Source organism: Erinaceus europaeus, chromosome 20, assembly GCF_950295315.1.
Source record: "Erinaceus europaeus chromosome 20, mEriEur2.1, whole genome shotgun sequence".
NCBI classification, from domain to species: domain Eukaryota; kingdom Metazoa; phylum Chordata; class Mammalia; order Eulipotyphla; family Erinaceidae; genus Erinaceus; species Erinaceus europaeus.
In genome coordinates, this window is record NC_080181.1 from 30,690,938 (window position 1) to 30,718,433 (window position 27,496).

A 27,496-nucleotide genomic window follows, 5' to 3' on the forward strand; every position below is an offset into this window, starting at 1 on the left:
AAAGGTCACTGATAAAAGTAAGATTTTTATCAAAGGGCTAGGGTTGTAACTGGTTTTTGATGTCTAAATGTAACTTAGAAAACTGCGGATGAAAAGGAAGGACATCATGGTAGAGCCTGAGCCTGAACAAGTATATGGCTCATGATATATCAAAAGTCTGGTCAGCTACAGCATTGTGGGTGGCAGTGGGGATGGGGGAGCAATGGATAAGACTCAAAAAGTTAGCTTGCCATGTTTCTGAGGGTCTTTAATTCCAAACTTGAGACTTTATATGTTATGGATCAGAGAGCTACAAACATGTAAACTGGCAAAGAAAATTACTATGTTAATCTTTAGAAAGATAAAGCTGGCGGGAGTCGGGTGGTAGCACAGTGGGTTGAGTGCATGAGGCACAAAGCTCAAGGCCTGGTGTAAGGCTCCCGGTTCAAGCCCCCAGCTTCCCACCTGCAGGGGAATCTCTTCACAGGTGGTGAAGCAGGTCTGCAGGTGTCTGTCTTTCTCTCCCCTGTCTTCACTTCCTCTCTCCATTTCTCTCTGTCCTAACAGTGACGACATTAATAACAACAACAATAATAACTACAACAACAAAAGAAATATAAGGTTGGCTTCTATGTGTATAGTAGGTCATATCATGAGGAACCCACATTTTCTGTCCTGAATCTCACTGTGTTAGACCTTATTTCTGTGAAAAAGTAAGTGTGTAGGAGGGCTAGGCATTGGCATACCTGGTTAAGCACACATATTACCAAGTTTACAGACCTGGGTTCAAGCCCTGCTCCCCACCTGCAGGGGGTCTACTTCAGGAGTGGTGAAGCAGTGTCTTCCTTTGTCTTTGTCTGCCAGTGTCTATCCTTTTCTTCCTCTCTCTCTATCTCCTCAGTTTATCTCTCAGTTTATCTCTGTCCTATCTAATAAAAAAGGGGTGGTGGTGGCAGGTGGTAATATTCCTGGTTAAGCACACATATTTCAGTGCAAAGAGACCCAGGTTTAGACCCCTGGTCCCCACCTGCAGGGGGAAGGTTTCATGAGTGGTGAAGCAGGGCTGCAGATGTCTCTCTCTTTCCCTTTCTATCTCCTTATCCCCTCCCCTGTAAATTTCTCTCAGTTTCTATCAGTGTCATTATGTCAGGTACATCCTTTTGATGCCATAAAATACTGAGTTTATTCTAGTTGTCTCATGCACAGTCTCCAAACCCTTAGGTCGGCAGCCAGATGTCAGAGTTCTGAGAGATTGCATGTGGCAATACTGCCTGTGGGAAAAATTTCTGAACTATCCAGACTTTGCCTTAGAACAGGATTTGTGTGACAACGGGGCACAGGCTGAAATATAGGCCTCATGGTGTATTAGTCAAAGGAACGTACCTGGTAGACAAACAACATATTTGACAAACATAGATGCAAAGGTAACCATCAGTAGGATTTCCAATAACAAGTATCAGGGAGTCTGGGATCAGAAAACTTCTTCGGGAGTCAGGCGGTAGTGCAGCGGGTTAAGCGCACTGTGGTGCAAAGTGCAAGCGCAAGGACCAGTATAAGGATCCTGGTTCAAGGCCCCCCGCTCCCCACCTGCAGGGGAGTCGCTTCACAGGCGGTGAAGAAAGTCTGCAGGTGTCTATCTTTCTGCAGGTGTCTATCTCTCTGTCCTAACAATGATGGCATCAACAACAATAACTACAACAACAATAAAAAATAAATAAATTGGGAGTCGGGTGTAGTGCAGTGGGTTAAGCTCACGTGGCGCAAAGCACAAGGACCGGCTTAAGGATCCTGGTTCAAGCCCCCAGCTCCCCACCTGCAGGGGAGTCGCTCCACAGGCGGTGAAGCAGGTCTGTAAGTGTCTCTCTTTCTCTCCCCCTCTCTGTCTGCCCCATCTCCCTCCATTTCTCTCTGTCCTATCTAATAACAATGACATCAATAACAACAATAATAACTACCACAACAATTAAAAAAAACAAGGGCAACAGAAGGGAAAATAAATAAGTAAATATAAAAATTATTTGAAATTACAATAATAAAAATAAATAAGTTAATTTTAAAAATTTTTAAAAAAGAACACTTCTTCAACAGTGGATATCTAAACAAAGCAAAGCATAATCTCCCTTCAACTTATAAGGTGGTGGTATTCCTGGAGAATTACTAAACACTAAACATGTTTCCTAAGGGTGAGTTAGTACAAGGATAGAACATCAAACATGCATGCTGGAGGCTCCAGAAATCCCACATTCAATCTGAGGCACCTTATGTCAAAGCTGAGTGGTGTTCTAGTCCCCTCTCTTTTTTGCATCTCTCTCCCTCATGATACTTCAACAAGTAAATCTTTTTTAAAATGTCTAAATTAGAATAATGTGATAATACTTAATGCTTGTACATCCAATGGAGTACATTTTGGGTGTGGATTTTTTTTTAAAAAAGTAGTTTTGCCTCACTAAATAGTTGGCAGACTTTAGACACCTATAACTAAATGTCTACTGCCCAAGGCAACCTGGCATGTGTTGAATATCCATGACTGAATACCCAAAGCCCAAGAAACCCCTTGACCCCATGCATTATTTGAGAAGAATAGAGTGTTTCCATAATTATAATGACAACCCACCTACCCTTTGCCCCTCAGTCAACTTTTCACTGTCATGGAGTCTCCAGTGATCTTGTGAGGAAGCAAAGATTTAGGTAGAGGTAGGGTTGGGGGGACAGAGAGATGAGTCAGGATTTAATTATATTAGTAGAAGGGGGACAAAAGGGAGTCTTACTGGTAACAATAGAGTCTGGAAAGGAGTTAAAAATGCAGAAGACATCTATACACAAATGAGATAAGAAACAGAAAGCCCATGGTAAAGATTAAAGCACAATGCAAATATTTTTGCTGTTGGAATTAAATGTCATCATATTCAAGACTTCACAGGAAGGAAATCCAAGGCATGAGAAAGGTGCAGAAGCTTTTTCAAAGATACAGACTAGGTATGGAATTGCACTAGACACCAAATGTCTCGATTTGTATCTTCACTATAATGCAAAGGAGTTTGTACTCCACAAGGAGAATTATAAGCAGAGGGCCAATACAAAGCAAATGTAGATAGTGAAACAAATGGAAATAGTAAAATTCCAAGTATTCTAGATAGAATATTAGATAACGGGGCCTGGGCGATAGTGCAGCGATTAAGCTCACATGGTATAAAGTGCATGGACCCGCCTAAGGATCCCAGTTCAAGACCCGGGCTCCCTACCTGCAGGGGATCACATCACAAGTGGTGAAGCAGTTCTGCTGGTGTCTTTCTCTTCCCCCTCTGTCTTACCCTCTTCTCTTAATTTCTGTCTGTCCTATCCAACAACAATGATAGCAATAACAACAACAATAATAACAACAATAAAGACAACAAAAGGGGAAAAGTAGCCTTTAGGAATAGTGGATTTGTAGTGCAGGCACTGAGCCTGCAAATTACAGTGATAACCCTGGAAACAATAATAATAATAATTAACACTTCAATACTATATGGACTATCTGGAAAACTCTAGGATTCCAAACACAGGTCAAAACTAAGCAGTCTTTCCCACCTGCATATTTGTTGATACTTCCAAATATTCATCAGTAACATTTAAGACAAAGGAAAGAGATAATTACAAGGGCAGGGTTTTTTCAAGATATTAAAGGTTAACAGGATTCTTGGCATTTGTGTCCTGCCAATTTCCATGTAATTATGCTCAATTCCCAGAATCCAGAGTCAGCTGGACCTGGTAATGCTTAAAGATGATAGCCTTTGAGAATAATTTATAAGACCATTTCCCAAAAAAATCAGGTTCAAACCAAGCACCACTTGATAATAATCTGATTATTATTAGTGTTATTCTTAGCTGGCAAGTGCTTGTGGGTCGTAAGTTGAATGTTGGGATTACAACAGAGGTTTTATGACCTGAGCGTGTGGGATGCTATCTACTTTTCCCAAAAGTAAAATCCATGTACTAAAGTCCCCTCCAATTTTGGTTTGATAAACTAGAAGAGCAAGGGAAAGGCTACCCCAGATTCTCAGATCTCTATTGCTTCTTGATAGGAAAAACAAAAGTAGAAATGTCTCTGTGTGAGGAAGTACAACCAATCTGCTTTATAGAAAAATATTGAGATGTTTGATTCAGATGTTTTCATATGTTGAAGGTTGAGATTTTAGATTCTGGAGACCTCTGCAAGTTTCAGAGTTCCTTCTTACATTGAGTGGTTGTCAAGCCTATTTTAACCGCTTCTGTGCTGAGATGGAGTGATCATGAACAAGACACTGTCCCTTCTCTTTTCTGTTTTCTTATCATCGTGCTCCTTTACCTTGTAATACGCAAAAGGAATCTGATGATGATTCATCCATTATTTCTACAGTTATTTTTACTATTCATGGAAATATTGCAACAAATATTGTCCTAGAGATGTGATGGCAGTACTTTCTGTACCACATCACCTACCCAAGTGTCACAAGGGACTGGAACCTGGGTCACTTGCATAGCAAAGTAGTACAGTACCCAGGTGAAACAAGAGAAGTGCTGAAAGGACATGACTGGGAGCCAGGGCTCAAGGAGACAGTGAGTACAAAGTGTAGCAGGTGTCCAATAAGAGTGGAGTCAGGAGTAAAACAGAGGAAGCAAAGAAGGGAAAGGAGGATCAGGGAGTCTGAATACAGGGAGTCGGGCGGTAGCACAGCAGGTTAGCACATGTGGCATGAAGCACAAGGACCAGCGGAAGGATCCCAGTTCAAACCCCCGGCTCCCCACCTGCAGGGGAGTCACTTCACAAGCAGTGAAGCAGATCTGCAGGTGTCTATCTTTCTCTCCCCTTCTATGTCTTCCTCTCCTCTCTCCATTTCTCTCTGTCCTTTCTAACAATGATGACATCAATAACAACAACAATAATAACTAACAACAAGGACAACAAAAGGGAAAATAAATGAATATATAAATATACAAAATCTTTTAAAAAAAGAATTGAATGCAGTCCAACTAATTCAGCTGAAAGGCAGCATTCTCCCCATCAAAGTTCATAAAGCACACACACACACACACACACACACACACACACATTTGCATCGTTCCAAAAAGACTCTTACCAAGTATACAAAACTTCATTCTAGAAAGGATTGCACTACAAGTGTGCAAGGGGAAAGAGAAACACAATTCTTTTATCCCTAGCAAAGTAGACAATAGAATTACTGAGTAGATGGGCCCATGACATTAAAAAGGTCACACTAGGTTATCAATTCAGATGTCCTAGTTACCTTCTTTGGACAGTAGCAATTTTGCATGGGAATCATACTTCAAAGGTTAAAGATATACATCAGACACCCCCTAACCTAATAAAGTGGTGTGAGTATTCCACCCATTAATTTACCCAGACCTCCTTTATCCTATTTAGATATTATTTTTGTCTATATAACCTTTTACACAGACATGGAATTATTTAATACAAAAACCACTATCATTCAATTTCATAGAATTCTTTTCCAGTTCTAGCGAGAGGTTGCTCACTCTGCGGGTGTTCCCTCGAGCCTTACATTGCGTGAATACCACCTGACTTTTGACTTCATGTAATTTGGCCTAGGGTCATCATTGGAGCTTACTGCCTACATGATGGCGCCACCACTCCCAGTAGCCTTCTATTTTTTGTTTGTTTGTTTATTTTAATAGAGAAAAAGAAAAGTAGTGGAGAGAGGAGACAGGGAAAAGAAAGACATCTGCAGTAATTGCTCCACTGCTTATAAAGCTTCCTGCTTGCAGGTGGGGACTGGGAGCTTGAACCCAGGAACACCTGGTAACGAGCGCACTCAACTGGATATGTCACTGCCTAGCTTCAACTTCATGTGCTTTTGTAAGGGGAGAGGGAGTGCAGCTAATTGGGATCATTCTCCAGTTCTCTCCTACGGGGGCGTTTAGACTGACTTCTACATGGAAGAATCCCAAGAGGACCCATCATGTTTCAGGGAGATGAGCGTTTATTAGGAGAACGTAAGGACAGAAAAGGAGAAGAAAGTACAAGCCATGGAGGCATTGTAAACTTGTGAAAAAGAGAGGTCTGTGTGGGCTTCCTGGGCTTTCTAGCTTTATAGTCCCTTCAGAGGAAGTGCGGGCCCCTCAGGGAATGAACTTCAGCTTTGTCTTCAGGCCCTCCATTTGCACTGTATGACCTTTGCAGTCAGGTAGAGTGCTTGTACAGGATGCAAACTAACTGGTGTTTCCTCTGGCCCCTTCTCCTGGCTTCCTATACTGTGCAGGGGAAGAACTGCTGCTTTCCAAAAGCTGTCCTTCTTGCCAGAAAAATCTCTGGATTTGAAAATTTTTCCCCAGTAGTGCCATTGAACAAATATTAATTAAAGACCTATTATGTGTCAGGCTTTGTATTAGGCTCCAGAAGAAAAATATAGAATTTTGAATTATTTCAAGCACTAAGAATGCTAAAAGCTGACCCAGTGGGCATTTACCCAAGTTGAATTTAAATAGGACAATCAAAGGGAAAGCTTCTTGGGGACACTTGAATTTAAAGGTTTGAATGAAAATTATCCAGAAAGGGGAGGGGTGCTACAGGAAGACAGCATATGCAAACGCCCTGAAGAGAAGAAAGGGCAACTTTTGAAGAATGAAAATAATACCATATTTGGGCAATGCTAAATCAATAAAGACACTTTCAAATAAACTGAAGATCAATCAAATGACAAGAAAACAAAACAAAACAAAAGGCTGGACTTTTGTTTTGGACTCAGACACCAAACCTATATGACTTGGGGGCTTTATTCAAATTGCTGTGTGGAGCTACTGAAGTTTGACTAAAGATTCTCAGTTTTAGTTCAGTGTGGAACTTGAATTCTGAGATCTGGTTAGCAGAGATGGGAGGCAGTGAAGAGGGAAAAAAAAGGAATAACATTCTAATGTAGTAATAGGTATAGGTGTGACTTAGAAAGGAAGATAATGGCGCAAAGCGCAGGAACCGGCGTAAGGATCCCGGTTTGAGCCCCCGGCTCCCCACCTGCAGGGGAGTCGCTTCACAGGCGGTGAAGCAGGTCTGCAGGTGTCTATCTTTCTCTCCCCTTATCTGTCTTCCCCTCCTCTCTCCATTTCTCTCTGTCCTATCCAACAACAAATTGCATCAACAAGGGCAATAATAATAACCACAACGAAGCTACAACAAGGGCAACAAAAGGGGGAAAAATATCCAGGAGCGGTGGATTCATGGTGCAGGCACTGAGCCCAGCAATAACCCTGGAGGAGGAAAAAAAAAAAAAAAGGAAGATAAGGCAGAACCATAGGAAAAAAGGAGCAAAAATATAGATAGATAGATAGATAGATAGATATATGAATAGATAGATAGATAGTAAACATTCAGTCCATATCTATGGTCTTGGGAGAACCACTGCAGTTCTCAATGGAGGGAATGGGGACACAACTCTGCCAGTGGGAACCCTATGGAATTGTACCCTTGTTATATTGCAATTTTGCAAACTATATCGGGACAGAACTTAGGCTGAGTTTGTCCCCCATATTTTTAAAGTTTCATCACACATAAACTCAACAAAGGATTGAAGAGACAGCATGATTTTCAGGAATTTTAAACTTTACACAGGAAAATTCAGAACACCTGTATGTTGGAGTAAATGTGGGCCAAATGAGAGAAAGAGACTGAGCCCTTACTCACATGATGGCAGGTTCACCTAGGCTTACAAGAAAGAGCAAGCTATGCCCACAGATCTAGTTTATAAACATCCAATCCCCACCTTCACCTCCTTTCTAAGCCACATCCACACTTGTCACCACTTCCATTTCCTGTGCAGCAATTTCCTTTCCCCAGGCACACAAGTGAGCCTGGAGAACATGTGTTCCGGCATGGTGTAGCAGTGTCTGTGTTCTTGCAGGTACTTTCTGTCGTTTCTGTCCTCAACAAAACCAATATTAAATCATTTAAAAAGAAGGAGAAGGGGAAGGGGGAGGAGAGGGAGGAGGGAAGGGGGAGAAAAGGGAAAGGGGAATAAGGAGAAGGAGAAGGAAGAGGAGGAGGAGGAGGAGGAGAAGAAGGGAAGGAATCCCAGTAGTCAGAAGAAAAAAGTGAGGACCCATAGTGATTTAGCCAGTGGAGGCATAGGAAGGTGACTGGACAGGAGCTTTATTGATTGGATGATATTGATTGAGGGAGAAGAGGTGGCAAGTGAGTCCTGATTTACTCTGGTACTGAGTTACTCTGGTAACTGGATGCATGAAATCGCTGTGTAACTTGTTTGTTTGCTTTTACCAGAATACTCCTGCTCAGATCTGGCTTGAGATACTGTAGATTACTGTAGCTGGTAATTGATAGCCTCGGTCATGAAGGTCTTTTGCATAACCATTATGCTTTCTCCTCAGTCCTTCCTGTGTTATTTGTGAACTACTCAATAGGATGCTAAGAATTACCCACCCTATTTAAAGAATATGGACAAAGTAATGGTGTGCAATATACTCTTCCTCAGTCCCCAATATCTTCCTATAATCTCTCATGAAATGTTCAGCTCAGCATTTCTTTTTTGGCAAACCATTCTGATACTTGCAAACAATAAACTACAGTACCATACTCCAAAGTGTGTTGTAAGAACCATAGCTTGGGAATGCTGGTCACGATGATTTCTTGTGTCTTCCTGACTTGTATACCAGGTGGTGGAACACCTGGTTGAGCACACATGTTACAGTGTGCAAGGACTCAAGTTCAAGCCTCTAGTCTCCATCTGTAGGGGTGAAGTAGTACTGCAGGTGTCTCTATTTCCCTGTCCATCAGCCCCTTCACTTTCTATTTCTCTCTGTCTGTATTCCCAAAATAATAAATACAGTTTAAAAAAAGACAAGTAATCAGGAACAACCACATGTAGAGGCTAGACCCGATAGCAGGTACTTTGCACATATTATCTCATTTAACAGCAACTATATGAGGAGGCAATAGTCTTATTTAACAAAGGGGAAGTGAGGCCTCAAATAGGTAAGAAAATTATCTAGGGGGCTGGGCAGTAGTGCAACAGGTTAAGCACTTATCACGTGAAGCACAAGGACCAGCGTAAGGATCCCAGTTGGAGCCCCTGGCTCCCCACCTGCAGGGGGGTCGCTTCACAAGCTGTAAAGCAGGTTAGCAGGTGTCTATTTTTCTCTCCCCCTCTTTGTCTTCTCCTCCTCTCTCCATTTCTCTCCATCCTATCCTATCCAACAGCAACAAGGTTAGTAACAACAATGATAAACAGCAAGGGCAACAAAAGGGGAAAAGTAGCCTCCAGGAGCAGTGGATTGGTAGTGCAAGCATGAGCCCCAGCAATAACCTTGGAGGAAAAATAAATAAATAAGTAAAATAAAATTATCTAAGGTCAACTTGGCAGTTTATGGAGGTTGGATTTCAAATCAAAGTCAGCAACCTCAAAATCCATGTTGGGCCTATTCCTCATCATTGCCCACATGTCACTGCCCAGAATCCAGAATCCAGAATCCAGAATCCAGAATCCAGAATTCACTATCTTGGAAACAGCCTTTAGGCGACTTTTCCCCAAAAAAAAAAAAAAAGACATTACAATGCATTAGCTCACTCGTCCGCACACTTGGCCTGACTGTGGATTATTTGCAGCTCATCTATGTTAACTGAAGACTTAACTACCTAAGGGAACTTGATGTCTTCTGCAAACTTGGGAGAGCTCTCCCTGGATTCCCTTTGACAGATCATTGATAAAAACACTACATTTCATTTGTCTTAGCAACTGTCCCGTGGGGAATCTACTTTAATACTTCCTCACATAGAAATGTGTCAATCCGTCCTTGATTTGTGTGTTAGCTTTAAGCTAATTCTCTACCTTAAATTAAAAAAAAAATACAGTCCCCTCATTACCTATCTTTCTGAAACGTCATTGATTCTAGCACCTTGTCAAATCTGTTATAAAACCTGGGTAAAGGGAGTCGGGCTGTAGCACAGTGGGTTAAGCGCAGGTGGCACAAAGCACAAGGACCGGCATAAGGATCCCGGTTCGAACCCCGACTCCCCACCTGCAGGGGAGTCGCTTCACAGGCGGTGAAGCAGGTCTGCAGGTGTCTGTCTTTCTCTCCTCCTCTCTGTCTTCCCCTCCTCTCTCCATTTCTCTCTGTCCTATCCAACAATGACAACAATAACTACAACAATAAAAAAAACAAGGGCAACAAAAGGGAATAAATAAATTAAATAAATATTTTAAAAAATTTAAAAAAAACTGGGTAAATTATTTTCACATGTTGTCCCTTATTCACATATAAACTCACAACATTCCTTCATTCTCCCTCTCCCAGCTTCAAAGTCAGTCTGGTGTTCTTTAAGTCCAGTCTTATGAGTCATTCTGATTTTTCTCACTCCTAGCAGTATCATTTGAAGTTTTATGGTAAACTAAATGGAGAAAATGAGCACAGAGTTTGGGGAAAATATCTGTTTCCGGTAGGTAAAATTCATGTCAACTTCCAGGTTGGAAGGGATGCCACGTTCTAAGGGCAGCTTTCATTGCTTCATTGTGAGATGCCCTGAACTAATGGAGAAGCATAAAGACATAGACAAGGTAAAAGCCAGGGTGATGCACAAGCATACAGAAATATGTTCAATTATTTCTTGAATGTGTAAGACTCAATAAAATAAAGAATAGTGGTACTTTGAATGTAGAGATTTTCTTCTTTTTAACTGAAGACACTAGGGATTGTGTAGCATCTTCAGTGTAACTTGACAGTGAGTGAAGCAAGGGAGAAAAAAGGAAGTGGGATGGTCTGTGTAATCATTTGGTTAGAAATGCAAAGAAAGGAGTCTCCTTAGGCAGTGTATATGCAAGGCTTCCACAAGAACAGTCGAGAATCTTTTCAATTCTCTTCGAAAAGGGTGGGATGCCTTCTTGCCTGTCTGCCCTTCTTCTCCTCATCCATGGCCCATATTTCCTCTTATTTTCATCTCTTACCCCAAGACCTGCAAGGTAAACAGTGAGGTTTTATAAATCAAATCTAGACGCAGAAGCCTTTAGGCGTATTCAAGTGAATTATTTTGCTTTCGGTCCGTTCCCTCTTCTTGAGGAATGTTAACTCGGTTTGAACAATAACCCATTTAATTAGGTTTTTATCTTTAATTCACAAACCTCACTAATAAATTGATCTGATCAAATCAGTGAATGAGTGTGCATTTATGTGTGTGTGTGTGTTTGTGTATATATGAGAGAATGTTATAAATGTGTGATAATCACAGTAAAATCCTAGAAGTTTAGGTGGGATCACATTTATAATAGAAATATTGATTGATTGCAGGCATAGCAAAGATCAGTTCTACCCAATTACACTTTCCTGCCCCCACTAAAGCAGTGTGACTCAGGAATTATTTCATAGCTCTTGGTCTTTCACATGCAGCTACTATTATAAAAGCATTCTCTGAGACACAAAATAGTGTATAAGTTATGTGTCTGTGTGTGCACACAGCATTTGTATCTTAAATGGCTTTATCTTTAGACAATTGGGAGAGACACTAAGACAAAGAATTTAAAGAGCAGAATGAGTTTAAAGAAAAATGTCAGGGGCAGGGGTAGATAGTATAATGATTATTCAATGAGACCCCCATGCCTGAGGCTTCAAAGTCCCAGGTTCAATCCCCTGCAGCACTATAAACCAGAGGTGAGCAGTGCTCTGGTTAAAAAAAAAAAAAAAAAGTCAGTAACAGAAAGGGGGAGAGAGAGAGAGAGGAAAAGTGAACCTGGGTGGTAGTGAACCTGGTTGAGTGCACAGGCTACAGTGCACAAGGACCCAGGTTCAAGCCCCCAGTCCCCATCTCCAGGAGGAAAGCTTTACAAGAGGTGAAGTAGTACTGCAGGTGTCCTTCTCCCTCTCTTATCTTTCCCTACCCTCTTGATTTCTGGCTGTCTCTTATGCAATAAATAAAGATAATTGAGAGAGAGAGGGAGAAAGAGAGGGAGAGGGAGGGAGAGGAAGAAAGAGGGAGGGAGAGGGAGAGGGAGAGGGAGAGGGAGAGGGAGAGGGAGAGGGAGAGGGAAGGGAAGGGAAGGGAAGGGAAGGGAAGAGAAGAGAAGAGAAGAGAAGAGAAGAGAAGAGAAGAGAAGAGAAGAGAAGAGAAGAGAAGAGATTCAAAGTAAAAGAAGACAAGGGAGAAAGAGATGGAAATGGGGGTGGGGGTGGGAGGAGGCACAGAAAAGAGCCTTACTGGAAAGATGGGGTAGATAGGTCACCAGAAAGGAAAAAGGAATCAAATAGAATATACCAATCTAAGGCCCTTTCTACCATGATATTCTAATTGTCTATTTTCTTCTTTTTCCCTTTCTTTTTCTTTTCTTTTCTTTTCTTTTCTTTCTTTCTTTCTTTCTTTCTTTCTTTCTTTCTTTCTTTCTTCTTTTTTTCAGATAAAGACAGAGAAAAGAGGGAGGGAGTGAAAAAGACCACAAGGCCAAAGATTCCTTAGATGTGGTAGGGGTTGGGCTCAAACCGGGTCATGCAAATACCCAAGTAGTGCATGATCCAAGTGAGATATTTTGCTAGCCCATAATAATCTAATATTAAAAGAATGTCCGGATGCCTAGCAAGGACTATGATCCAGAGAGGCATGTCCCAGCTAGGCTTAAGGAGAAGATTCCCAAATGGGCAATTAATTTAGATTTAGTAGGACAGTTACTGTAAGTTTAAATAAATGCCAGTTAAATATTAACAGGGCATTTATTGAAGATTAACGTTGCTGGTTGCATTGTGGGATTTTCTTTTTTCCTTAAAGCTACCCTTTATCGGAAGACTGTTAATCATCTTGGCTCTCACATCGACTCACCTTAGGTCTCAAGCAGCTCATTAATTACTTTGGGCTAAAGTTTTCTGATTTTTGAAGTGGATACCTTGGCGGATAAAGAGAGTGTGAGGGTACAATGAGCTGGGCTATTTTCTCTCTCTCTCTCTCTCTCTCTCTCTCTCTTTCTTCTCCAGGGTTTTATCATTGCTGGGGCTCGATGCCACACTATGAATCCACTGTTCCTGGAGGCCATTTTTTTTTCATTTTATTGAATAGGACCGAGAAATGGAGAGAGGAGGGAGAGATAGAGAGGGAGAAAGAAAGACAACTTCATACCTACTTCACTGCTTGTGAAACACCCTCCCTGCATGTGAGGAGCAGGATCTGAATGGGATTCTTGAGTGGGTCCTTGCGCTTAGTACATTGTGCACTCAACCTGTTGCTTCACTGCCTGACGCCCCTGGGCTATTTCTCTATAGGAGGAATTGGTATGTGAAGGTGAATGAAGAACTGCTTTTTGCGAGGAGAATTGAGGGTCCAAGTGGTGGTGCACCTGGTTAAGTGCACACATTGCAGTGCACAAGGTTGCAAATTCAAGCCCCTAGTCCCCACCTGCAGGGGGAAAGCTTCAGGAGCAGTGGGGTAGGGCTGCAGATGTCTCTCTGTTTCTCTCCCTCTCTCTCTCCTTCCCCTCTCAATTCCTCTCTATATCTAATAATAAATGAATAAATAAAAACATTTAAAAAGAGAGAGAATTGAGAAATATTTAATGATAGATTATCAGAGTTCAAAGAGTCCTTGGGAGTCACCTCTTCCAAATGCACAGATTGAAGTTTCTTGCTTCTCAGGAGAATTCTTCAAGGAAGATAGCTGGGGTTTCTTCACTGTTCAAATTGATTTTACTGCTTTGAGTCCCAACATAAGGGAGTCTGCTTGAGAACTTTTTGAGCTGACTTTTTTCTTGGATTTCCTGTATTTATTTCTGGTCCTCAATGCTCTTTTGACTTTTAAAAAAAATGTTTTTATTTATTTATTATTGTATAGGGACAAAGAGAAATTGAGAAGGGAGGAGGGGAAAGTGAGGGAGAGACACAGACACCTGAAGCCCTGCCTCACTACTCATGAAGCTTACCCCTGAAGGTTGGGACCAAGGACAACCTGGGTCTTTGCACACTACAATGTGAGCCCTTAACCAGGTGCACCACTACCTGGTTCCATCTTTTGACTTTTTAATTGAGTTAAAGTTAGTTTAAGACATGTATGGATTGCAAGTAAGCAGTTGCTCACCTATAAAAGAAAGAAAGAACTTTCATGCCTGAAGCTCCAAAGTTCTAGATTCAATCCCCTGTACCACCATAGGCCAGAGCTGATCAGTGCTTTGGAGAGAGAGAGAGAGAGAGAGAGAGAGAGAGAGAGAGAGAGGGAGAAGAAGAAGGAGGAGGAGGAGGAGAGAGTAGGGAGAGAGAGAGACAGAGAGAGAGAGAGAAAGAAAGAGAATATATTACCAAGCTAACCATTAAATATCTAGTCACTATCATAAACACCAAACTGACCAGCAAATGTCCAGCCATCATCTACCACCAGCCATTTGCCTCCCTCTACCTGTCAGCACCTATGGAAGTTGGCTTTGATAACCACCATTTCAACTTCACAGTTCAAAGAATTGCACTGACTCTTGAGGTTAAGTATCTATTAGATTCCTGCTAGGGCTATTCCTAACTGGGAGAGTTCTGCTTGCTGGCTCCCTGGGGATGGAGCCTGGAGGCTAGCAGGGGGCTGTTCATCTCTCAGCCACCAGTTTGCCTGACTGCTTGGTGGGAGGGGTGGTGGTAGCTCACAGGGAGGATTTGCCTTCTGGGTCTAGCAGATCTCTGAGCATCTATCTTTCCATTTGAAGTCTTCGGGTTCCCTCCCTCCTTTCCTCCTTTCCTCCGCCCCCCTTGTCCCTTTACCCTCCCCCAATGCCCACTTTGTGGCATGATGACAGCTTTAGCTTATGGTGGTGCAGAGCTATTGAACCTGGAACTTTAGAGCCTCAGGCATGAATGTCTTTTGCATAACCATTATGCTATGCTATCTCCTCCAACCTCTTCAATTTATTTCAACAGTGCCTCTGGTTTTCAGAATATATGCCCTTCACTTCCTTGGTAAAATTCATTCCCACGTATAGCAATCTTTCCACAAAGCTGTATATTATACTATTTTCTTCATTTCTCTTTCTGTGAGCCTGTTGTTTTCACATAAAAATGCAACAGGTGGGGTCCGGGTGGTATTCACCTGAGTGAGCATACATGTTATAGTGCATGCATAAGGATCTGGGTTCAAGCCCCTGGTCCCCACCTGCAGGGGAAAAATGTCGAGAGGTGAAGCAGGGCTGCAGGTGTCTCTGTCTCTTTCTTTCTCTGTCACCCTCTTCCCCCCTCGATTTCTGGCTAACTCCATCCAATAAATAAATAAAGATAATTTAAAAATTAGGGGGCTGGGCGGTAGCACAGTGAGTTAGGAGCACACGGCGCCGAGCACAAGGACCAGCATAAGAATCCCCATTTGAGCCCCCGGCTCCCCACCTGCAGGTCACTTCACAAGTGGTGAAGCAGGTCTGCAGGTCTCTTTCTCTCCCCTCTCTGTCTTACTCTCCTCTCTCGGTTTCTCTCTGTCCTATCCAACAACAATGATAGCAATAATAACAACAATAATAACAATAACGATAAACAAGGGCAACAAAAGGGAAAAACGGCCTCCAGGACAGGTCTGTGTAGACTAATTTTCAGTATACGCATTTACTCTGAGAGTATAGCAGGTGTCCAGTACAGCAGCGACCCACATCAGGCAGTAGGGGCGATCTCACTTTGGGCTGCTTGCAAAGCACTTGCTTTCTTGCTGGAGACCACAGGGCCTTTTTAATACGCATGCGCATTGCAATTTCACTTTTCCTTGCCCGCCTCTGTGGGGGAAGTTTCCAAAATCAGCGAGACACCATTGCGCCAGATAGATACAACACAGCATGGACCTTCCTACCTTCAATACAGGTGCCATCACTCTTCCATAGGATGCCAGGGCGTGAACCTGGGCAGCACTATTCATGGCAAGGCACTCACCCTACCAGGTGAATTATCTCTGGTTCCTGCAGAGTTCTTTCTAAGTGTGAGAATTCTGCTTGCTGGCTCCCTGAGGTGGGAGGCCAGCAGGGGGCTGGCTGCTTGCTGGGTGATGTGTGTAGCTCACAGGGAGAATTTGCTTTCTGGACCTAGCAGTTTGCTGGGTGGGGTATGGTGCCTAGGGACCATATCTCAGCAGGTTTTCTGGAGCTTGCCAAGATGGTGCCTCCCAAAGGACCTTGTTCTGTTCTCTAAAGTTTCTAGCTCCCCAGAGGGCAAAATAATTTAGATTAATTTAGTAGGACAGTTACTCTAAGTTTAAATAAATGCCAGTTAAATATTAACAGGGTATTTATTGAAGATTATTTATTGGAGATTATTGAAGTACTGGCAATGACAAAAATAAACAAAACAGTCTTTTGTTGCTGGTTTTGCCTGAGGAACAAGGAATAAATTTGGGGTTTCAGTTTTAGGTTTGGGGTTGGTGAGATTGACATCTAAATGTCTCTTTCTATATGAGAAGTCACTGCCTGACTCTGGTTGGGTGTGTAATGCAAGCATTGGAACTGGTGTGTGTCTTTTCATGTAGACTAATGTCTGCATATAACTTCCATAGAGATTAGGAAACTAATCTGGGGCGGCAAGTAGTGCACTGGGTTAAGCACACATAGTGTGAAGCACAAGGACTGCCTTAAGGATGCTGGTTGGAGCCTCTGGCTCCTCACCTGCAGGGGGCTTGCTTTGCAAGTGGTAAAGTGTTCCCATCACAGTGCTCAAGGACTGAGGTTCATGCCTCTAGTCCCTATCTGCAGGGGGGAAAGTGTCATGAGTGGTGAAGCAGGGCTACAGATGTTTCTCTGTTTCTCTCCCTCTCTCCCTCCCCTGCTCTCCCCTCCCCTCTCAATTTCTCTCTGTTTCTATCCAATCAAAAATTAATAAGAAAAGAAAGAAGACAAGTCTTTGACATTGGCCTGATTCCAAAGCCCATGGTCATTCTTAAGCAATGGGGGTGTACTGAATAAATCACTGAATGCATGAACATAGCACACAGAAGCAGTTAGAGGCCCTTAATCAGAGAGGGCACTTCATTGTTCCCATCCTTAGCTTAATGAGCACAAGCCAAGAACAGGGAAGTTGGCTTCTTCAGCTGTCTTCTTTCTGGCCTTGAGTATGTATCTCTTGTTCTGTTCCTGCCTACACTGTCTGCCTCTTCATTTCCTCACTAGTAAGTCTTATTTTCTTTTTTCTTTTTTTGCCTCCAGGGTTACTGCTGGGGCTCGGTGCCTGCACTATGAATTCACTGCTCCTGGAGACCATTTTCCCCATTTTGTTGCCATTGTTGTTACCCTTGTCATTATTATTATTATTATTGTCATTGCTGCTGTTGTTGTTGGATAGGACAGAGAAATCCAGAGAGGAGGGGAGACGGGGGAGGGGGGGAAGAAGTTAGACACCTGCAGACCTACTTCACTGTCCATGAAGCGACCCCTCTGCAGGTGGGGAGCCCAGGGCTCAAACCAGGATCAGGATCCTTATGCCAGTCCTTGCGCTTTGGGCCATGTGTGTTTAGCCAGCTGCACTACTGCATGACCCCTGGTTTATTTCATTTATTTATTTATTTATCCCCCTTTGTTGTCCTTGTTGTTTTATTGTTGTAGTTATTATTTATTTTTTCTCTTTATTTTAAAAAGGAGACATTGACAAAACCATAGGATAAGAGGGGTACAACTCCACACAATTCCCACCACCAGATCTCTGTATCCCATCCCCTCCCATGATAACTTTCCTATTCTTTATCCCTCTGGGAGTATGGACCCAAGGCCATTGTGGGATGCAGAAGGTGGAAGGTCTGGCTTTTGTAATTGTTTCCCCGATGAACATGGGCTTTGACAGGTCGCTCCACACTCCCAGCCTGCCTCCCTTTCCCTAGTAGGGTGGGTCTCTGGGGAAGCAGAGCTCCAAGACACATTGGTGGGGTCGTCTGTCCAGGGAAGTCTGGTCGGCATCATGCTAGCATCTGAGACCTGGTGGCTGAAAAGAGTTAACATACAAAGCCAAACAAATTGTTGACCAATCATGGACCTAAAGGCTGGAATAGTGCAGGTGAAGTGTTAGGGGGTCCTCCATTTTGTAGATAGCTAGTAGGCATATTTTAACTATATTTCGAAGGGCCTGTAGCTATTCTAGTTTATATATATATATATATTGTTGTAGTTATTATTGTTATTATTGATGTCATTGTTGGTTAGGACAGAGAGAAATCGAGAGAGGAGGGGAAGACAGAGGGGGAGAGAAAGATAGACACCTGCAGACCTGCTTCACTACTCCCCTGCAGGTGGGGAGGGTGGGGTAGGTGGGGTGGTGGTGGCTTGAACCAGGATTCTTAGGCTGGTCCTGGCGCTTTGGGTCACCTGCACTTAACCTGATGCACTACCGCTTGACTCCCAGACTTCATTTTTATTGCCACCAGGGTTGTAGCTAGGGTTTGGTGCCTGCATGACGAATCCACTGCTCCCAGTGGATTTTCTCTTCTTCTTTTCTATTTATTTATTAATTTGGTAAGACAGAGAGAAATTGAGAGGGGAGGGAGAGGTAGAGAGGGAGACACTTGTAGTACACACCTTACCACTTTTGTGAGGTTTCCTCCCTGCAGGTGGCAAGCAGGGACTCAAACCTGGGCTCTTACTCATGGTCATATGTGCACTTAACTAAGTGTGTCACCACCTTTCCTCCCCCAGTTTATTAAAAACATTATTTCAATTTATTTATTATTTGATAGTACAGAGAGAATTTGAGAAGAAAGGTGGCAGGAAATAGGGAAGGAGGGAAAGGGAAGGAGAAACACTTGTATCTCTGCTTCAGAAGTTGTGAAGCTTCTCCTGTGTGTGTGTGTGTGTGTGTGTGTGTGTGTGTGTGTGTGTGTGTGTGGTAGGCGGGAATCAAACCTAGGTCCTTGAGTAAGGGAATGTGAGTGCCCAACCGGGTGCACCACTGGCCACTATTCAGCTTCAGTTTATTCTTATAGTAGCATTGGGCCCTTCTGGAGCCTGGGTCCCATATATGGTAAAGCCCTACTTGGCAAATTATCTCCTGCCTAGAAGTATCAGCCTGCAGTCATATCCTTAGCGGGTTATTTCTTGGTCTTTTAGATTCCATGAGAACTTTCTGGCACATGAATTCTTCCATTTCCTCTTCACAGTGCTTATCACAAGAGTATCCACCCTCTCATACATTTTTTTATTATTATTTATAACACTTATTTTACCTGCTATAGTGTGTTTTGGGAGGGTGAGACCTACATTAGTTTTGTCTCTTCTGTCCACAGATAAAGTTTACTACCTAGTCACCTAGAATATGGTGGGTATATAGGATACATTAAATATATGTGTATATGTGTATTTTTTTGTTGTTCAGTAGATGTATTACTTCTCCCCCTGAATTTAGAAATCCTTGAGAGTTTACTCTCAGACTGAAACCATGATCAGTTCGCTGGAAGTCTGGACAAGTGGAGTGGGACAAACTGGCCCCAGGGAGGAGGTCAATTACAGCTTATTTTCCTCAGCAAGGAGAATGTTCTTAGGGGCTTAAAGGGCATTCAGGCCAAGTTCATTAGAACTTCAGTGTTAATAAGTACAAATACAAATGAAAACATCTATGAATCCATTAGCTCCAAACAAGAAGAAAAGTGACCCTGACATCCATCTTTGTATTTGTAACTTTTTTTTACATTTATTTATTTTCTCTTTTGTTGCCCTTGTGTTTTTATCATTGTTCTGGTTATTACTGTTGTTGTTATTGATGTTGTCATTGTTGGATAGGACAGAGAGAAATAGAGAGGAGGGGAAGACAGAGGGGGAGAGAAAGACAGACACCTGCAGACCTACTTCACCGATATTTCTAACTTTTTTATTTTTTTAAATATTTTAATTGATTTATTATTGGTTAGAAACAGAGAGAAACCGAGAGGGGATGTATATAGAGAGACACTTACAGCCCTGCTTCACCACTTGTGAAGCTTCCCCCATGCAGGTGGGACCAGGGGCTTGAACCTGGGTCCTTGCCCACTGTAATGTGAGCGCTTAACCAGGTGTGCCACTGCCTGGCCCCTATTTCTAACTTTTTATGTAGTCCCTGGTACAGAGGAAAGCAAATAAGTCATCTACTTGACAGCTGCACTTAGACATTTACTTATTTACTGGTACCAGGTCTTTCTTTTTCTTTTTTTTTTTCCTCCAGGGTTATTGCTGGGCTCGGTGCCTGCACCATGAGTCCACTGCTCCTGGAGGCCATTTTCTCCCCTTTTTGTTGCCCTAGTTGTTGCAGCCTCTTTGCAGTTATTATTGCCATTGTTGACGTTGCTTTGTTGTTGGATAGGACAGAGAGAAATGGAGAGAGGAGGGGAAGACTGAGAGAGGGGGAGAGAAAGATAGACACCTGCAGACCTGCTTCACCATCCGTGAAGCGACTCCCCTGCAAGTGGGGAGCTGGGGGCTCGAACCGGGATCCTTAAGCCGGTCCCTGCACTTTGCGCCACGTGCGTTTAACCCACTGCGCCACCGCCCGACCCCCACCAGGTCTTTCTGTATGCACAGACTCACTGGTCTGAGGCCAATTTGTTTTCATTACTTAAAAAGTCAGAGAGAGGGAGAGATAGAGAGATGAGGAGGAGTAACACTACAGCACTTCTCTGCCAGCAATAGAGCCACCCGCCTACTACTACTATGTGGTACTAAGGTTCAACTGTATCTTTGAACATTGGTAGGGTCTAAGGTCTACCGGGTGGGTTAGCTATTTCGTGGTTCCTCAAATTAAATCTGTTTGGCTAATTGGCTACCCAGAATTATATCCAGCAGTGACAGTGTTGCTTTAACTGTGGTCCTTTTTCTTGTCCACATATGCCACAACCAAAGTATCTGTCATCTTCTTTAGATCTTTTTTTTTTTTTTTTGACACCTGAAGACCTGCTTCACCACCTGTGAATCGACTCCCCTGAAGGTGGGAAGCTGGGGGCTCCAGCCTGGATCCTTATGCTGGTCCTTGCGCTTTGCACTGCGTGCATTTAACCCGTCTTGCTACAGCCCGACTCCCTATTCTTTAGATCTTAAACAGGGTCCTCACCAAACAACTGTTGTAGAATACTAGAGAGACTTTGGGGGTGCAAGGGTCTAATCTTTTTAAAAAATATTTTATTTATTTATTTATTAATGAGAAGGATAGGAGGGGAGAGAAAGAACTCTGGTACATGTGCTGCCAGGGAATTGAACTTAGGATCTCGTGCTTGAGAGTCCAACAGTCCATCCATTGTGCCATCTCCTGGTCCACGCAAGGGTCTAATCTTAATATACCACTTAGTAACTTTATGTCCTCACAACAATGACCCTTCCCTCCTGGAGTCCAGCCCTTTCTTATGAGATGAATGGTTTCTAGTCGATGGCTTCTAAGGTTCATACCATGCTGACATCCTATGAATCCAGGCTCTAATTATGACTCCAACCCTAACTGAAGAAAAAAAAATTGCCCTAAAGACTTGTGACTCTTGGAACACACCTCTCTGTCTCCCTGGTTTTTGCCTCATTGGTGCTTTGAAGAGAACTCATTCATCCTGTTCCTCCTGGTGTTTCTCTTTCTACCTGCCAACTGTTCTGTGGACCATCTCTCCATTGCCTGCATCTCTTATAAAGTTTCCAGGCATTCAGAGTCCATAGATAGCCTAACCTTTGCCATGTTTTCCCACCTTCATTCTCAGCTTTCTATTCATGACCTCTCTCTCTTCCTCTCTTTGAGTCCTCTCCTTCCTGCTGAAATCCTAACAAACTGGGTTGTGGTTCAGATAAACAGTGGTTTAATTTTGATCTTGTATTCACATAGAAGGAAGTAGGGTGTGCATTCCTCCCAAGTGTGGCCCTTCCTAACTCTGCTCACAGCCTTTATTTGTCCGGGTTGCTACCTGCCTTTTTCAGATCAAAGCTTTTAATGTCTCATTGGTGCCCGGCCCAGCATTTCTCATCTTGCTTGTGCTCCTGTTTGGAATCTCCACCAGGAGAGGGGGCCTTTAGCCTTGTTCCAGGAGAAGCAGCACTGTCATTCCACAAGCCAGTGCTCTTCTTTGGTTTTCTCTCTCTCTCCCTCTCCTTCTCCCTCTCTCATGTGTGTGTAATATTCACTGTACTTTAGCTAAATCCTGTTTGCTTTGGGTAACATATAGGAAAACAAAAATACCAGCTGATATCCCTCTCGCTGGGAATCCTTCCCTGTTCTAGTCCTGCCTTAGTGTGTCGTGACTACTGCTGCCAGAAGTCTCCATCTACCCTTGAATCCTCACTTGTCAGCCAGCCAGCTCCTCCACTGCCCCTTGCAGTCATGAGATTATTAAAGAGAATATGATTGTTTGCTTTTGCTCGGCCAGTGTGTGTGTGTGTGTGTGTGTGTGTGTGTGTGTGTGTTTGAAAGGCATTGTCCTATAGATATTTTTATAACCTGAAGCAATTACAGCTGTCAGCACAGAGACAAGCTGTGACAAGTTGATTTATGTGTACAGTATATGTGTATGCAAGAGGAAGGAGAGGGAGATGGGGAGGGGAGAAGGTGGAGGTGGGCGCTTGTTAGGAATCTGCTTTCCAGGAGGCAGAGAGGAAGTTGTTTCTATAAAGAACACAAATAATGAAATTGCTTTGACTGTCATCCCTTTTTCATTAACTCAGCTATGCTGGGAAAAATAAAATAAATCCAGCAGTTTTTATGAAGCAAGAGACAGGATATAAGATAAGCCACTAAGTGTTGGTTATATTTAGGGATTAGGAGATGGGATGGGAGTTGACATATGATGCTTATCCCCATCTATTCAAACCACTTCAAGGAGGAGCAGGCTTGGACAAAATGGGTTCTGCCTTGCTAATTGTGTGGGCATCTCTGGCCTCTCACCTCTCTCTACACCTCACACCTACATTCCCATGTGTAAGGACTCAGGTTTAAGCCCCTTTCTTACAAGAAGGAAACTTCATCAGAGGTACAGCAGGTCTGCAAGTGTCTCTCTCCCTCTTTGTCCTTCCCTCTCAATTTCTGTCTCTGTCTACCAAAGGGGGGAGGGCCAAGACCACTGCAAGTGGTAGATTCCTCGTGTAGACACAGAGCCCCTGTGAAAGCCCTGGTGGCAATTAAAAATAAATAAATAAAAATTAACTTCTGCTTTTGAATGATATTTGTTTCAGTGAGTTCACAGAGCAGGTGTAAAGAATTTTCAGAAGTATTTTTTTAAAATTCATTTTATGAGAAAGATTAGAGCACTGTACCTGCATATATTAATAGAGAAGGCAGAACCCGGGGGGGGGGGTTCACTTATGCAAGGCCTGTGCTCTCTCTCCTCAGCTACCTCCCAGGCTAGTAGACACAAGGCTTTGACTGTGGTCTCCTCGTCCACTCTGGCTTTACTTAGGTTCCACTGGATATCTGCCGACCACAGATTAGACTGATACAGCTACTGGGCAGCCTCCCATCATAGGAAAAAGCAAAGGTGCTCTGGCTATCTCAGATCAAACTGCATACAAGTTGACATCAACTAAACACCTTCCAGAGCCCATAAGAAGAATTATTTGTATGCCCAGCTATCCTAATGAAGTGGTTGCAGGGAAATGTATTAATAAAGCATCTTCCACCTTAAATGGATTTCTGAGTATTTCACTGTAGAGTTAATCATGTATGTAGTCCCCTGGGGAGGGTTGTTGTTGTCATTATCTGCATTCCTAGATGCAAAATAAACCACAAAAAAAAACCACTAATGCTCGTTTGTACCTACCTGAGAATTAGATGCAAAAGCTAGGATCAGAATATATCAGGGAAGGAATCAACCTTGCTATTCTCTAGCTGATAGGAAAATGATTCCAAGGCCCAGAATGGCATTTATTTCCACTTGAGGTGGTGAGGATGTATCTATAAAGAGGGATTAGTGGAGGGGGGGGTAGTGATACACCTGGTTGACAGCATACATTACAGTGCATAAGGACCCAGGTTGAAGCCCCCAGTCCTCACCTGCAGAGGGGAAGCTTCGTCTTCATAAGAGGTGAAGCAGTGTTGCTGGTCTTTCTCTCTCCCTCTTGATTTCTGTCTGTCTCTATCAAAAATAATAAAACATTTTGGTGGGGGTGGGGTGGGGAGAGCAAGGCTGGCATGGATAGCATAGTAGTTATGCAAAATGACTCATGCCTGAGGCTCCAAGGTCAAAGGTTCAGTCCCCAGCACTACCATAAACAAGAACTAAGCAGTGCTCTGGTAGGAAATTAAAAAAAGGAAAGGACCAGGCAGTGGCACATCTGGTTAAGTACACACAGTACAGTGGACAAAGACCTGGCTTCAAGCCCCTGGTCCCCAGTTGTAGGGGGAAAGCTTCACAAGTGGTGAAGCAGGGTTGCAGGTGTCTATCTCTCTCTATTCCTCTCTCCTCTCAATTTCTCTTTCAATTTCTCTCAATTTTCTCCAACACTAAGTAAATAAAATATTTATAAAAATGGAAGAAAGAAAAGAGGGCTTAGTGGGTAATATGAGGATGGTTGCATGATTGAAGGTAACTCCTTGACTTTGGAGGAAAGAGATAAGAGAAGAACCCTACATTCAGAGAACTGGAACATCCAAAACCTAGTCTCATGCCTTATGTTTCCTGTTTTCAAATTTTAAGTTGGTCAAATCATTCTATCTCCTAGTTCCACGATTTCCCATTACAAAATGAAGACAAAATAGGATCTTGCAAGCATGAAGTAGTGCTATCATAGGTCAATTATCTTCCTTTTTCCTTCAGAAATGTAAACAAAACTCTCCTGTCCTCCATAAATGACACCCTACCCCCAAACTCAGTTGTTGTGGCCCTATGATTGATTTTTCCCCTCCCTGCTATGTATCAAATGGTCCCCACTGAGCAAAAGTAGCATATGGCGTTCTCTAAGATTTTCATATCAAATACAGTCACTGGCAGAGTTGACGGGAAAATGGCCCTACTGATGGATTAATTGAGATCTTTAGTGTAACTTTGCTCAACTGTTCATGGTTTACCACCTTCTGGTCAGCTGTTCAAAGAGAAATGCGAGCCTGCTTAGTCTTTCTTTGCTATCCAGGGAGTTGGCTTTCACATCTTACAAACCTGCTTCCATCCATACAGTGTTGAGTAATGGAGGGAGGGGGTGGTGGCTGAAATGTCCTTGTCTTCTGTAACACACCTGTTCTCTACAAGTAAGTGGCAGTCACTGCTTGCAAGGTACAAGGACCTTTGTGACACTGGAGACATTGTAACAATTCAGTTAACAGTGTTTGGATCTTTTTTGGTGTTGACCCAGATGGCTGTTGGGAAGAACATTTTTCTGTTACCCAACAGTGATATATATATATAATTGCTTTCTGGTTGGGTTTGATAGATTGTCTAGGGGTAAAAGGCAAAAATCACAGCTGCCTCCTCTAGTCCTGGGCAGAATTTGAGTCACAGCATGGGGTGGGGGATCTGGAAGTCTCTGAGATATAATCACTCAGTGTAAGAGCCTTATACTGGGTAAGAGCTCCTCAATCCCTCATCCTTCTTGGTGAGTTCATTTGCTCTGGCTTCCCTATGCTCAGGGCCAGCAAGGGGGAACTGAAGATGAGGTGAAGGGGGGAATACTATAGAAGTGTAGAGAGAAGGGACAGGAAGGAGGGCAAACCCAGTTCATCCCTGCCCTCTTCCTTTGAGAATTTGAAAACAAACAACTCTTCAGGGGTGGGTGGAATGAACTCTGCAAGTGTGTGAAGTCCAAGAAATGTGGGAGTCTGTTTTTTTAAATAGAGCAAGTGGCTGGCTTACTTTTGTTCATCTGAGTGAGCACTTTTCACCCTTAATGTCTTGTCATGTCAACTAAACAAGAATGAAGACTGTGAGTCAGGGTGGAACAATTTCCATGCATTTGCCAGCTTTTCGCACACTAAGAGGCTTCCGTGATTTTGCACTGGTTTTAGATATGGAAGTCTGTCTATTTCAGAATAGTGGCGTTCAGACTGGTGTTTTAAAGTAGTTATTTTTGGGGGTGGCGTGGGATAGACATTGATCGTTGATTAAAAATGAGATTATTAAAAAAAAAAAAAAACCACTCTCCCAACGTGCTCAGTTTACTCTAAATGCTGATGGAATGAATCGGATCATTTTTAAAGGTGCTTGTAAGCCAACTGCAGGGGGTTTCCTTTCCCAGTTAATTAGTTCGTGACCCTTATTAAGACGTCTCCGGCTTATTAAGGCTGCTCGGTCACTTTGCTTTCTCTTCTTGATTTGGAGCCAACAGCTCAAGGTGGTGGTGGTGGTGGTGGTGGTGGTGGTGGTGGTGGTGGTGGTGGTGGTGGAATGGCTAAACTCCCTGCCTTGGTCCCGTGTTCCCGCACTGCTGCGGCGCGGCGCGGCGGGGGTTAAGGTGGACGCCCGCGCCCCGCGCCCGCCCGCCCGCCGGGATGAGCGCGCAGTCAGCCCCGCTCGCTCGGCGCCCGCCGCGGAGAAAGTGGCGGTCAGCGCTGGAGCTGCTGCCATGACAACCCCGGCGGTCGGGGCCCGCGCGCTTCGGGGCAGCTCCCGGGAGGAAGGCAGCGCGGGGGCTGGGGGCGGCCGCTGAGCGTAGCGTCCGCGCGGCTCCGGTGCAGGCTGTGCCTCGCCTTCCCCGGCGAGCGATTCGGCAAGCGATTCGGCGAGCGAGCGAGGGGCCGCCGCGGTGCGCTCCTGCCTCGGCTGCAGCCGCGGCGACAGGGCGCACGAGACCCGCCGGCTCGCGGTTGCTGCAGCGCCTCGGTGCGCGGAGCAAGTTCACTCAGGCGGCGGCTGCAGGATCCCGGGGCTGGCTCGCGCGCAGGAAGCCCGGCGTCGCCCTTCTCCTCTTCCCGCGCGCCTCACTTTCCATCCCCGCTATCGTGGCGGATTGTTTCTAGCCGGCGAGGCTGCCTGCGAAACTTACAAAGAAAGTGCTGGATCTCCGCTCTGCTGGAGCTGAGGAATCGCTGACGACCTCGGAGGAACCGCCGGATCGAACCCACCCCTCGTCTCCCCCACCCCCATCTTTTTTTTTTTGGCTACCAAAGTGCTTACTCCACTCCCAAGTGCCATGTCTGAACTGTTCGCGGAGAGAAGGGGCTCCTGAGACGCGCCCACACGGGGCCCCTTCCCGCGGCCGGAGCCGCACGCCCCGCTAGTCGCTTTCGGATGTCCTCCCCGGAAACGGGCTCCAGGAGGCTGGAGCGCTGAGGCTGCACTCGAGGGAGGAAAAAATCGGACTTGGAGGAGTCTGCGCGCTGCCCCCGCCCCTCGCCTCGCCTCGCCTCGCCTAGCCTCGCCTCGCCTCTCTCGGCGGCCGCCAGTTCGCGCCTCGGTCCCCGGGCTCGCTGGCTCGCTCGCTCGCGCCCCCACCCCACCCACTTCCTGTGCTCGCCCGGGGGGGCGTGTGCCTGCGCCGCCGCCGCTGCCTGCTGGAGTTGCGGGAAGTTGTGGCTGTCGAGGATGGGGGTCTGTGGGTCCCTGTTCCAGCCCTGGAAGTGCCTCGTGGTCGTGTCTCTCAGGCTGCTGTTCCTTGTACCCACAGGAGTGCCGGTGCGCAGCGGAGATGCCACCTTCCCCAAAGCTATGGACAACGTGACGGTCCGGCAGGGGGAGAGCGCCACCCTCAGGTAGGGA

At 44.3% G+C, this 27,496-nt stretch overlaps 1 protein-coding gene across 7 annotated transcripts in view; it reads left to right on the forward strand.

Moving 5' to 3' along the window:
• NTM (neurotrimin) overlaps nucleotides 1–27,496 on the forward strand; it is a 1,300,688-nt gene that overhangs the window by 702,275 nt on the left and 570,917 nt on the right. For 3 of the 7 annotated variants that reach the window (XM_060180190.1, XM_060180189.1, XM_007539606.3), the window contains exon 2: nucleotides 27,405–27,489. In XM_060180190.1, the coding sequence (XP_060036173.1) occupies nucleotides 27,405–27,489 (85 nt within the window). Of the gene's footprint in view, nucleotides 1–26,317; nucleotides 27,490–27,496 lie in introns of those variants that run through there. The other 4 variants (XM_016185049.2, XM_060180191.1, XM_060180192.1 and 1 more) reach the window with 3 other exon arrangements.